The 12,590-nt window shown below is 36.2% G+C and overlaps 1 protein-coding gene across 3 annotated transcripts in view; it reads right to left on the bottom strand.

The window, feature by feature from the left end:
* Positions 1–12,590, bottom strand: part of LOC127873114 (dynein axonemal assembly factor 8-like) — a 54,775-nt gene that overhangs the window by 6,107 nt on the left and 36,078 nt on the right. For all 3 annotated transcript variants that reach the window (XM_052416760.1, XM_052416768.1, XM_052416770.1), the window contains 13 exons: positions 12,119–12,340; positions 11,281–11,387; positions 10,942–11,074; positions 10,009–10,188; positions 8,373–8,616; positions 7,793–8,030; positions 5,972–6,167; positions 5,498–5,592; positions 4,979–5,069; positions 3,960–4,077; positions 3,128–3,218; positions 738–823; positions 360–456 (listed from right to left, as the gene is read on the bottom strand). In XM_052416760.1, the coding sequence (XP_052272720.1) occupies positions 360–456; positions 738–823; positions 3,128–3,218; positions 3,960–4,077; positions 4,979–5,069; positions 5,498–5,592; positions 5,972–6,167; positions 7,793–8,030; positions 8,373–8,616; positions 10,009–10,188; positions 10,942–11,074; positions 11,281–11,387; positions 12,119–12,340 (1,898 nt within the window). The remainder of the gene's footprint in view (positions 1–359; positions 457–737; positions 824–3,127; positions 3,219–3,959; positions 4,078–4,978; positions 5,070–5,497; positions 5,593–5,971; positions 6,168–7,792; positions 8,031–8,372; positions 8,617–10,008; positions 10,189–10,941; positions 11,075–11,280; positions 11,388–12,118; positions 12,341–12,590) is intronic.

Genomic DNA, 12,590 nt, shown 5'->3' with positions numbered 1-12,590 from the left:
TCCAGTTTAGACGGAGAGTGTTGTCCATGATTAGCCTGTGCAGGCTGCACAGGCTAATCTGGGACAACACTTACGCACATGCATTACACCCACTTTCCACAGAGCCTGGCCATTTGTATAATGTTTTCTGTTTTAGTTTCAGATGTTAATATTTATACAATGAGTCCTCATATAACAAAAGTGTTTAAAAAACGACACAACATTTATTTTGCATTCTTACATTTTGAATTATTTCATGACACATGAAGTTATAATTAGACATTCTTTTGGCAAGTTAAACAACTCAAAACAGAACATGTGAAACTGCAAAATACAATACATGTTTGTACATCAATTGACCACAATATACCCTTCTCTACCTGTTTGATATCATTTGGACGGAGAATGAACCTGCCATACTTGTGCAGTATGGAATCTGTCACAGACCTTCCTTGGTTGGTCTCTGTACTGAAGGTCCTGGATAGAGACAAAATTTGTAGTTTTAAGAAAACGGCACTTACAAAAAAAGCAAGTTCCTAAATACAAATACAAATTGTTTTAAGGTAACTTCAGAAATTCAGGGACTTTTAGTGAAATTCAATAACCTTTTTACCATGTTTCCATGGTAAAGTTGGAGTCAAAGATTTTCCAAGGTTAAACCTGTTTTCATTGACTTTTAAAGATCCCTAAATTAAATTGCATAAAATGGAACCCAATTACACTTAATAATCAGGAAAATTATAATTATTTACACTTACTCCCGTAATATGGTGTCAAAAGCTAGGACAGCATTGTCCCTCTGTACAGCTAGCACTATACTTGGACCAGACACCAGGAAAGGAACCTAAAACAGGATCCAATAAAATATGATGTAGCTTAATCTCTTAAATGGTAATCAATCTTCAATAATTTATATCGCACCATCAGACGTGCATTGTCGAAATAAACCACTGTGGAATATATTTTCCTTTATTTTGGCAATGCTGAAATATTATAGCTGTCACGCGCGGCAGACTCTTATAGTCATATTACTCGGAATCAACTATATAGTAATCATTTAAGTAAAATGCTGAAATATTATAGCTGTCACGCGCCGCAGACTCTTATAGTCATATTACTCGGAATCAACTATATAGTAATAATTTAAGTAAAATCGAATCAGATTCAACAAAACAAACAATTTGATACCAAGATGTAATATATTTTAAACACTAAATGCAACACAAACAGCGAAAAATATTGCTTACAAATATTAAGTGCGCGTACTTATGACTTCATTATTAACACGTCAAACGACAAAAGTTGTATTCTTTCCCGCTAAAGTTGCATTTTTTTAGTATTTTTTATTATTATATTTTACAAATTGGGGACATAGAGGTATGATAAATAGAAAAACAGGTTAGTAACTGATCTTTTTGTAGTATAGACTATTAGGCTCGGGACGAATAAAATAATAAAACAATGTTTGCTTAAAATAACTTTGGGATTTTCCGTGTACCTGTAGTTCTATTTTCCTATTATATTTATAAAGAAAAAATGACAACTAAGAAAATTGATGGGATAAATCGAATACTAGGTCAGTGCCGAATAAAGCGAAGTTTATATTTGCTCGGCCCGAAAATCTGAGCCACTCGCCAAGGCTCGTGGTTCAGATTTTCTCGCAAAATAAACTTCGCTTTATTCGGCACCGACCTAGTATTCTCTATATGTTAATTTACATCAGATTTACTTTAAAGCTAAATCTCTTAAATGGTAATCAATCTTCAATAATTTATGTTAATTAATATCAGATTTACTTTAAAATAAAGCATTCAATGTTTTTAGTTTGTTTGTTTGTTTAGTTGTGTTTTGTTTGCCGTTTTAAACAGCATTTCATTCATATCATGTTGGTCATTCAAATAATTCACACTTTTCATGTGCCAGCTGGTTTACCACTGAAATGAGCACACACTTGTGCTAGTAACTGACAACTGCCCAACTTTAATCAGAGGTATGGGGAGAATGGCTGTGGAAGCTTTTTCATGACCAATCTCTACACAACATATGCGATCCTCACATTGGTAGTTCAGTATTCTACAAGATAGCCAGCAAGACAAAATGAATTGTGAACAAGTGCAAAATCTCTAAGATTCACTATCAATTAATTAAGCTTTATTTGAGGTAAAGATTGGGCAAAGTTTCAATAGATTTCTTAAATTTGATTGATAATGTTGAAATGTAACCTTGACCCTTGTCAAGTTTTGTGTGCTTGACATTTGCCCTTCAGTAGTGATTTTGACCATCTGCTTGAATCTGGGAACCTGTTTCATTATAACTTTGGTTATTTCAAAATCCATAAATGCTTTACAAAGATTTGCTCTGGAACGTGCTTTGTTTTTTTTCATGTATTTGACATTTGATTGAGAACTTTGACCGAAGGGTCTTGTCTTGACCAAGGAACTCTGGCGTATTATGCACATCGCTTCTGTCACATGATTTGTAAATACTGCAAAGCTGGAAGAAGTATCCTCCAGGAAATAGTAAGCAATACATTTCTTATATTTGACAGTGAACTTTGAATTGTGGCCGTGACCTTGATTTAAGGGCTGATTTTCTAACTTAACCTGCTCAACTTCAGACATTTGAATCTATCCGTACTTGACAAAGAAAAGTTGTAGATAAAGTATACAAAGTTATATTTGACATTTCATTGTAAGCTAGACTTTGAAAAGTCTGTTTCATAGGCATGACATTTCTTCTCATTTTGTATATTACTTGATACATTTTTTTGTTAATGCAAGCTGGGCAGAGTTCTGAATGATGTTTGTTCCTTCTGATTGTCGATCCTTTGTACTTTCTAGCACTAAGGCGTTCACAAAATAAAACTGCTGTTTCAAAAGGGTTTATTAATAGCATGTTGTCTTAAAAGTTTCACAGAGACACAAGTAAAAAATCTAATGTTTGAAGTTTATTGATCATAATTTTATTTAGTGAATTAGTAGATTTTGTCTTTTAAATTGTGTCTTATAGCATTAATACACATATAATAATGGGATTGAATCAAATATTACACACTGTTGAGTAGATATCAATATCATTAGAAAAGCTGGTTATTTACAATGCAGCTGTTTTTCAGTTTTGAAAGTGCATTAGATAGTAGACTGGTTACCTGTTGGAAGCTCCCCGCATCCAGTGCACACAGTGCATGCTCTGCTTGCTCCTGGGTGAACCACACCATCCGGCCACCAACCAACTCAAACCTACAGGACAGGACAATATTCACCATTCAAACATAGGAGCTGGGTTCTTAGAAAACTAGGCTTAATACATTTGTGTTAAGTTTCTTCCTAGATTAGCTAATGCAAGGGTAAACAGGGAAAACCATTTCTGCCTACACTGATAAAAGCAGAAAGTGTCGTCCCTGATTAGCCTGCACAAACTGCAAAGGCTAATCTGGAATGATACTTAACACATTTGCATTAAGCCTAGTTTTCCCAGAACAAGGAATATTGGAATTAGCTTCAATAAAGGTATCAATTCATTAAACAAAGTCTGTCTTCAATCCACTTCAATCTACACAAGGATGAAACTTTTCACTTGTATCACTTGTAAAACTGATAGAGATACAGCATTCTTCTATTTATGATGTACAAGATGAGTTACACACATTAAAGTCTCCTAAACATTTTAAAGAACCATTTGTAATGGACAGGTCTCATTTGAACAATGGGATATATTATGCTTTGGAGTATTTCTTTGTATAACCCTTTCCCACTCAGAAGCAAAGTGAAAATTGCTATGTGCAAACAGCATAAACCAGAACAGCCTGCGAATAACTCTCAGTCTGTCCAGGTTTTATGCTGTTTACTGCTCATCAGTATCTAAAAGTTGGAAATGAATCCTTATAAACTTGAGTCTAGCAAGTAAGGTCTTAAATTAAATATAACTTTCAAAGGGACTATAAATGCGTGAAAATACGTAAAAAGGGTTTTTTGCCTTACCCTTGATGCACAAGTCCCTCTATGACCTCCACATATCCAAAGTGAGATCCAAACTTCTTCATTAATACTGGCATCAGAATGAGGCAGGTCGTCTGGTTGAGAAACAAATGCGAGGAATCTGAAACACACAGACATGTTATAGTTGAGTACATTATGGACAGGTTTGTTAGTAGCCTTAGTGGCTTGGTTAACTGCATCAGACGATTTAAGTTAGACATGTTTCTCACTTTAAAGAAACTTATTTTTACTGGTATTTTTACATCAACAAATACTTTACAAGATTAAATTGATAAATGAAAGGGAATTACACACTTTGTAAAGCAACTGTCCCTGTTATAATTGTGTGGACAATAAGTTTCAATTGAAAACTATGTCCAACAAGAGATGTGTTTGTCAGAAACACAATGCCCCCTCCTGCTCCGCTTTGATTTATTTATTTTTGTGTTTGATTATATTCCTTTAAAAAATATTACTTTCCTTGTAAAAATGATCTGTACCTGCCAAATGATAAATAGAAATTATCTCCCTTTAAAGCTTTGATTTGTTGTTTTTTTGTTTTTTTGAAGGATGACCTTGACCTTTCACCACTCAAAATGTGTGGAAATTAACAAGATAAATTAGGACTATGGAATATATTTAAACATGTATAGCTCACAAAAATATGTAAATTAAACATACAAGTAAACAGGATTCTCAAAGTATTTTTCAACCTCAAAGCCATTTTTGTATGCTAAAATCATAATATGTTTGTGCAAATGAACACCTACATTTTCTTCGTATATTTTTTATGTATTTTTCTCTACATTTTACTATTGAATGCGCTCTATCTCAGACATTTAATTTTGATTGATTGAATTGCAGCTTGTTATGTATTTCATTTTACAAATAATATAAAAACATCAGCAACTTACTGAAATATTTATACTTTACTACAGATAAGTATTGCTGTAATTTTAAGGTAGTAATTAATGTTGGTATACCCATTGAGAAGATTTTCTTTATCAGAATGTAAGTGGTACCTTGTTCTGAGACCTCCATTTTTGAAAAGAGAATATCTCTACTGGTGTTATACTTGATGTCTATCTCTATATCCACTGCTGGACTCTGGATCTAAATAATCAGGTAACATAAATATGAAAAATATGAAATATTTAAAAAGAGACAATAACAGCGATTACAATTTTGGCATATCAGAAACATACAAGCAATAAATGATTATTGTACACACAAAAAAGATTGTAAGCACTGGTAAATTTTGAACGGTGCCTTTCGTGAACTATTTTATAAAGGCTAATTTGTTGGCTAATTTATTTCCATGCTAAATGCATATTTTGATCATCATTGTCATGTTTTAAATGCAACTTTGCTAAACAGATTTTACTCTACACATTATTATATGACCAGTACTTTTTGTAATTCAAATCCAATGAATCTTAAACTATGCCCCTTAATACCTGATGTAAAACCATAATATAAATTATGATTATTTCTAAGGAATATATTGTTCAACAATTAATGCATTTTCCACTGCTCCCTACCAGTTCTTGAATATGGATGTCACTCTCTTGACAGCAGAGCCCCGCTGGGAAGAAATAGCGAACATCATCAATTGCCTGTCTGTAGTTCTTGGAGCCTGAAGATACACAAAACAAATGGGTGTATATTAGCAGCGTTATGGGAAAACTGGGCTTAATGCATGTGCATAAAATGTCATCCCAGATTTGCTTGTGCAGTCTACATAGGCTAATCAAGGACGACACTTTCCACTTCTATAGAAACTTTTGTTTCAATAAAGTCTCTTCAAAACAAAAATCATGTCTAGGCAGAAAATGTCATCGCTTATTAGCTTGTGCAGACTGCACGGGTTAATCTGAGACAACTCTTTACACACTTTCATTAAACCCAATTTACCCCGACCTTGACTGATATTATAAAGTTAATGGTGCTCACATATTCACAAAGAGCAGAGGTGCAGGAAAACGTTTTGTAATTGAGGCAGAGTTACAGCTTACCATAGAGTGCGTTGGTGACGATGTCCCCTCCAAAGACTCCCCTCCAGTAGAACTGTGAGAGCCTGCGCGCGCTCTGAGGATCCTCTGGTCCCAGCAGGTCAAGCAGCCTCTTCACTGCATTCTCCCTCTCAACACACAGACACAGGCTGGGCCCACCTGTCAGATACTGCAAGTGCTTGGTGCGATCTTCCTCTAACTGCAGCAAGTTAATACACAAAAATGCCCTTTTGTTACAGGTATTTAATATTTATATACACTTTTCTTACTATTTCATATACCATATGTTTGATAGAGAAACACAATTTTATAACATATTGGAGTAAAACTTTCATAACTTGTTTATCTCAAAAACATAAGTATTTGACAAGCCATACAAAGGTAGAACATTAATTAAAAGTTTCACTGTTGTGCCTGAAATACCCATTGCATGCCACTTTGTCATAAGGCATTTGCAGTCAAGTTTTTAGAACTGGTTTCAGAATTTATGCAACATTCTTACCTATGAAGTTTCATCATGATACCTCATACTATAGTCAGAATATGCACCTGACCTATGTTCAGTATGAACTTCAAAACTGCAATAGCTGAGAAATTATGAGCCATGGTTCTTATGCACAGCACTTTCTTTCATTGAAATGCATACATAAAGTTCTAAGTTGATACTTCCTATATACTAAAAAAACTTTGCAAAAATAATTTAAGTATTAAAAAGTTCATAAAGGGCAATAACTCTTAAAGTTATGGCTCTGGTGAATATAACCTACCATCCATGATATCTACATTACATGCCAAAGTAATACCTTTTTATATGTTCAAGATATGCTTCCGTCAAAATTTAGGCACAACAATTTACAAAGGCCAATAAACTATGACAGCAAGATTTATAGTTCTTGTGTACAGCATATATACCCCATAAATCCCATAAATACCTTTTAAATTTCAGGTTGACACCTCTTTCAGTTTTCATGTAATGCTAAGTCTTCATTAAAAAAAGAAACTTTTGTTTTGTTTTAACATCAGATGAGAAAAATGCACTTGCAAAACTTTGTATCATGAAAACCATTGCCTGCAAGTTTGAATCTTGTACATGAAAAGAGTAGAAAAGTGCCTCCTGACAAATTTGGTTTAAAGACAAAAAATCAAAGAGTCTGACAGATAGATGTCCTTGGCCATTTCAGTAAATCCTATTCCAGTAAATCCCCAATTACTACCTACTGGGAGGCATCATAATTATTGAAAGAATCATTGATTTAAGTGATGATCTTTCAACTGAAAAGTGTCTTCTGATTGAATATAGATTGAATTAGTCATTGTCCTTATGCGAGCAATTTACAGAACGTATAACTGTGACTGGAACATGTGTCTATCAGTGAATGTATAGAACATCATTAAATTAATTCATTATTCTTTAACTGTTAATAACTGTAGTATAAAACAAGAGATGTGTTTGTCAGAAACACAAATCCCCAACTGCGCCGCTTTGATTTCTTAATTGTTTTTTATCATTTGGCAGGTACAGATAATTATCTCCCTTTGAAGCTTATTACTTCCCTTCAATTAGTTTTTTTGACCTTGACCTTGAAGGATGACCGTGACCTTTCACCACTCAAAATGTGCAGCTCCATGAGATACACATGCATGCCAAATATCAAATTGCTATCTGAAGCAACATAGAAGTTATGTGCATTTTTCAAAACCTAAACTCAAAACCTAAACGCAAAGTGTGACGGACAGATGGACGGACGGTCATCACTATATGCCCTCCTTTGGGGGCATAAAAACTACATTGTACCATGTATCTGTTACTGATTTGAAACATACCTTGACCTCCTCTGGTATGACCCTCTGTGCCTGTTCACGAGAGAGCACCAGGAGCTTCAAGGCCACAATGCAGAAGTTCTCCTGTGCAAGCTTCTTGAGGATCTTGGTGAGGTGCTTGTGCAGTGCCCTGGGCTTGATGAGCAAGAAAGTGGGGAAGGGTCGAGGGCCCGACTGCATCATCTCAAAGATGGACTCTTCCTTTGGATAAGTGGCCACAGCCTCGTGGGGGCCATTTAATCTGCAATACAGGGCATAATTAAAAATCTGAAGGTTGTGATGGCTGTCTGAACAGCAAAGTAGTTTGGTGCACTCACATTTCGCCTTGATCGGAGTTGGCTTCCCACAAAACCACACAAGCAGGGTTTTTCTGCTGGTAACTTAGTTTCCCATATAATTATAGATCACAGCAAAATTCATATTTATTTAGTACAAAATTTATAGCTGGAAATGAACATTTCATTTTAACAATCTCATAGAGATTACCAATGGATGGCTGCAAATAAATAATGTGGTATGCACAGACAGTTTAAACTCAAAAGATTTACAAACAAAGACAAAACAACAAAGTCACAGGACTTACACATGGAACTCATGATAATACTGCGGGATATACGGCAACATGGGCCGGGACAGTGGGTCTGAGAAGAGCTCCCTCTCCGTGAAGAACTGCCTGATGAAGGTATATGCCTCCTCTGCGGTTCGTGTGTGAATCATCTCCAGATTGAACTGGTTCCCTGGACTTCCTAACGTTGGTCTCGGTGGTACTATGGTCTCTAGCTTGGCGAAGGCATTCACCCCGCGTAGAGCTAGCACTAGACAAGGCTCTGCAGGAAAACACACTTGACTGAATGTTTTGGGTTTTGTTTGTTTTGTCAAGCCAATTGTAAAAAAGGGCTGTTTGTAAAACATGCATGCCCCCCATATGAGCTGTCCGTTGTACTGGCAGCCATTGAGTGAATACGACTTTAGTCACTGTGACCTTGACCTTTGACCTAGTGACCTGAAAATCATAGGGGTCATCTGAAAGTCACGATTAATGTACCTATGAAGTGTCATGATCCTAGGCAAAAGCGTTCTTGAGTTATCATCCGAAAATCATTTTACTATTTCGGGTCACCGTGACCTTGACCTTTGACCTTGTGACCTCAAAATCAATAGGGGTCATCTGCAAGTCATGATCAATCTACCTATGAAGTTTCATGATCCTAGGCATATGCGTTCTTGAGTTATCATCCGAAAATCATTTTACTATTTCGGGTCACCGTGACCTTGACCTTTGACCTAGTGACCTAAAAATCAATAGGGGTCATCTGTGAGTCATGATCAATCTACCTATAAAGTTTCATGATCCTAGGCATATGCGTTCTTGAATTATCATCCAAAAATCATTTTACTATTTCGGGTCACCGTGACCTTGACCTTTGACCTAGTGACCTCAAAATCAATAGGGGTCATCTGCGAGTCATGATCAATCTACCCATGAAGTTTCATGATCCTAGGCGTATGCGTTCTTGAGTTATCATCCGGAAACCGTTTTACTATTTCGGGTCACCGTGACCTTGACCTTTGACCTAGTGACCTCAAAATCAATAGGAGTCATCTGCAAGTCATGATCAATGTACCTATGAAGTTTCATGATCCTAGGCCCAAGCGTTCTTGAGTTATCGTCTGACAACCACCTGGTGGACGGACGGACTGACAGACCGACCTACCGACCGACCGACCGATGGACCAACATGAGCAAAGCAATATACCCCCTCTTCTTCGAAGGGGGGCATAATAATGCTTTAAATTATTAAAAAAAAACTACGCCCTACATGTGTTTAACCTTTGGCCTTAAGTGTTATCTTGACCTTTCCCCAAGGAATGACAAACCGTTTCCACATGCAGTACACATTCTCACTCCTGAGGAATTGGACAAATGCCCTTCCAAAGTGATTTTTTTAATTGAATAGAATTTACGAATATTTTTTAATTTACTTACAAGAATGAATAGATAATAATGTTATTCAGGTGAATATGCAATGTTTTAATTGAATTTTAATAATTGTATGTACTAATTTCAACTTAAATCTCTTAATTAAGTTAAACGAGAAAACACTTCTTATCATTTTAGGAAAAATATACCCTTTTTGATAGAAAGAATGGGGTCCAATTTTGGCACCAAAATTTACCAAAAAATGCCCTGACATAATGGACTTCAACTTATGACATACCGCCAGCAAGTGTGTGCAGACTGTCCTTCCAGAGCCTGTCTCCCACCTCACATGGCGTGACCTCCTTGGCCTGGGTCACACTGAGCCTGGGCAGCCACTTGAGGCCCAGTAGTTCTAGGCCCTCGAGGAACGGCAGGGAAGCTGGCTGACGACTGTACGGGACCATTCCTAGCAGCCGACCTGGCAGATACACACAAGAGAGTGGGTACATACGCCCAGACATATATAAGACGTCCATTGACTATTAATGGAATTTAAAGTCTTGCCAAACAAATGTTATTATAATTTCAAAGAAATATAAATGTGGCAAGCCTTCTTACATAAAATAATCAAGTGCGGAATTTAAATATATAATTTTTTGCCTTGGGTTTCAAGAGTAAAAATTTATTTTTCACTTAACTTTTGGCAAATTAAAAAAAATTGACCATGATACTCTAAGGACTGTTTTGAACCACACAGGAAATTTTTGAAAACTGTAGAAATTACAAAATAATATATATGTAAAATAAAAATGCTAAACCTGGGTCTTTTAGTTTCTGGGACGCTAATTTAAATAATTATACAAAGGTAAGACCCCACTCCCCACCCAATCTGGGGCATGCCAAGTTGTGACACCAGGAATATTGATTTTAAAACTCTTTGTAAAAGACCGCCATACTATGTTAAACAACAAATACAAAACCTGATGGCATTTTGTTTTTTGATTAGACAGTTTAAAAAGTAATGTTGCTTTTTTAGTCTTTATTAACTACATGTATGTGACCCATGGGGCTTAACCATTTTGACCTTTGGAACTTGAATTGATAAATCTTTGCACAGCACTTAAGGAGAATAATATCATACCAAACATTGAAGGCATCAGCTTTGCAGTTTCAGAGATAAAGATATTAACAGTTTGTCGCTATTTAAATCTATTGCAGGATATACTCATACCAATCAAGATTCCAGAAGACTTGAGTATATTATGTCCTAACAGCAAAAGAACTGTGATCTGCTCTAGTTCTGGATTGGTGTACAGTTGTGGTATCACATAGCTTGGGTTGATCTGGACCTCCGGATCATAACACTGAAATAACAGTAGCATTACGGTCAGGTTTCAACACTGTTCTAAAACCTGTTTTAACACTGTTTCAATGTCAATCAGTTTATAAGCATTTTAAAGAATTTTTTTCAAAACAAGTAGGGTAAAAAAAAGTAATTTCAGCTATTATTCCCCCTCCATTCATCTTTACAGTAATTCCAATCTATCTGAGCCTAAACAAGTCGATGTACCTTGCTAAACTCTCCACCAAGAGTGGCCAGCAGCCCTTCAGAGAACCTGGCAGCATGAAACATGTGAGCAGACTCCAGAGGAAACTGTTCTCTCTTCTGAAGAGCTCCTATAATCAACAAAGGGGGTAATCACGTGATTATCAAGATGGCTACGTCAATGCCGAGGCAGGTATTTTCGCCAGTTTACACCGTTTATTACTAGCATTAATTTGTTAAATTCTGCTCACTTTCCAGCCATGTCAGAGAGAAAGTAACCAGCGTTTATTTCATAGTAATATTCGCTCTACATCTTGACTTTACTCGCTGCGAAAATTCTTAGTGAGATGACCTAATTAGGGCTCCACTAAGAAAATTTGTGGGGAGTAAAGACCACATATAAAGCGAATTTAAATATGAAATAAACGCTCATAACCTTTTCACTAATATGGCTTGAAAGTGAGTGTCATTTAAAAAATAAACAAAAGTAATAAAGGGTATAAAACTTCAAAAAATAACTGTCATGTGATTACCCCCTTTGATAAAGCACACGTGGATTTAATTTTACTAGGAGATTCATATTTTTTAGGCATTAAAACCTATACATTTCATGTGATGCACTGGCTAAATGAGTCAAATTAGGATCTACTAGTACTTTCTTTGAAACACTGAGATCTGATCTAGTTTCTTACAAATGAATATATAACAACCTTTTTGGTCTATTAATCCTAATCGATTATACAAACACCATCATTTAAAAAATTTGCATCGCCAACTCATGTTTTTTTAAACATTATAAATTACAAATATTAATGTCCATAGCATCATGTCTTTCTTTCTTTTCTTTTCTAAAGCAGTATACCCATAATGCCCTGGCGTGTCAGCTGCACCATGCAGTCCTCTACCAGACTGGCTGCACTGTGGGTGGCGTTCTCCTTCAGAAGCTGTAGGATGGTGGACGGGAAGGTGGACTCCACCCACCGGCGGTGACCCTGGGGATCCACATGACCTGCCAGGCTGGCATCAAACGACTCACTAGTCAGTGAGCCTGGACAGAATGTCTTAAGGCCGGCACCAGTAATACCTGTCGTGAAAAGCACAAATGTTGTTTAGTTGTAACCTATTTATTTGAGCTTGTATCGAAAGAATATTATGCCTAAAATGACACCTATGAGTCCCTCCCCTGAGAGGAACCAGTACTTAGAAGTTGTAGTCTTTGTAAAAGTCATTAGAAGACTCCCTGGGTGGGGGATTGTGGCACCCAGTTGCAAGGTGGACACCATATCTTATGCACAGTTGCAAAAGTGTAAAGCATGTTAGTAATTGCTGGATAC

The sequence above is a fragment of the Dreissena polymorpha genome, chromosome 1 (genome assembly GCF_020536995.1).
Source record: "Dreissena polymorpha isolate Duluth1 chromosome 1, UMN_Dpol_1.0, whole genome shotgun sequence".
In the NCBI taxonomy this organism is placed as follows: domain Eukaryota; kingdom Metazoa; phylum Mollusca; class Bivalvia; order Myida; family Dreissenidae; genus Dreissena; species Dreissena polymorpha.
The sequence above is the reverse complement of the archived record's forward strand: the minus strand, read 5'-3'. Positions and strand labels throughout refer to the sequence as shown.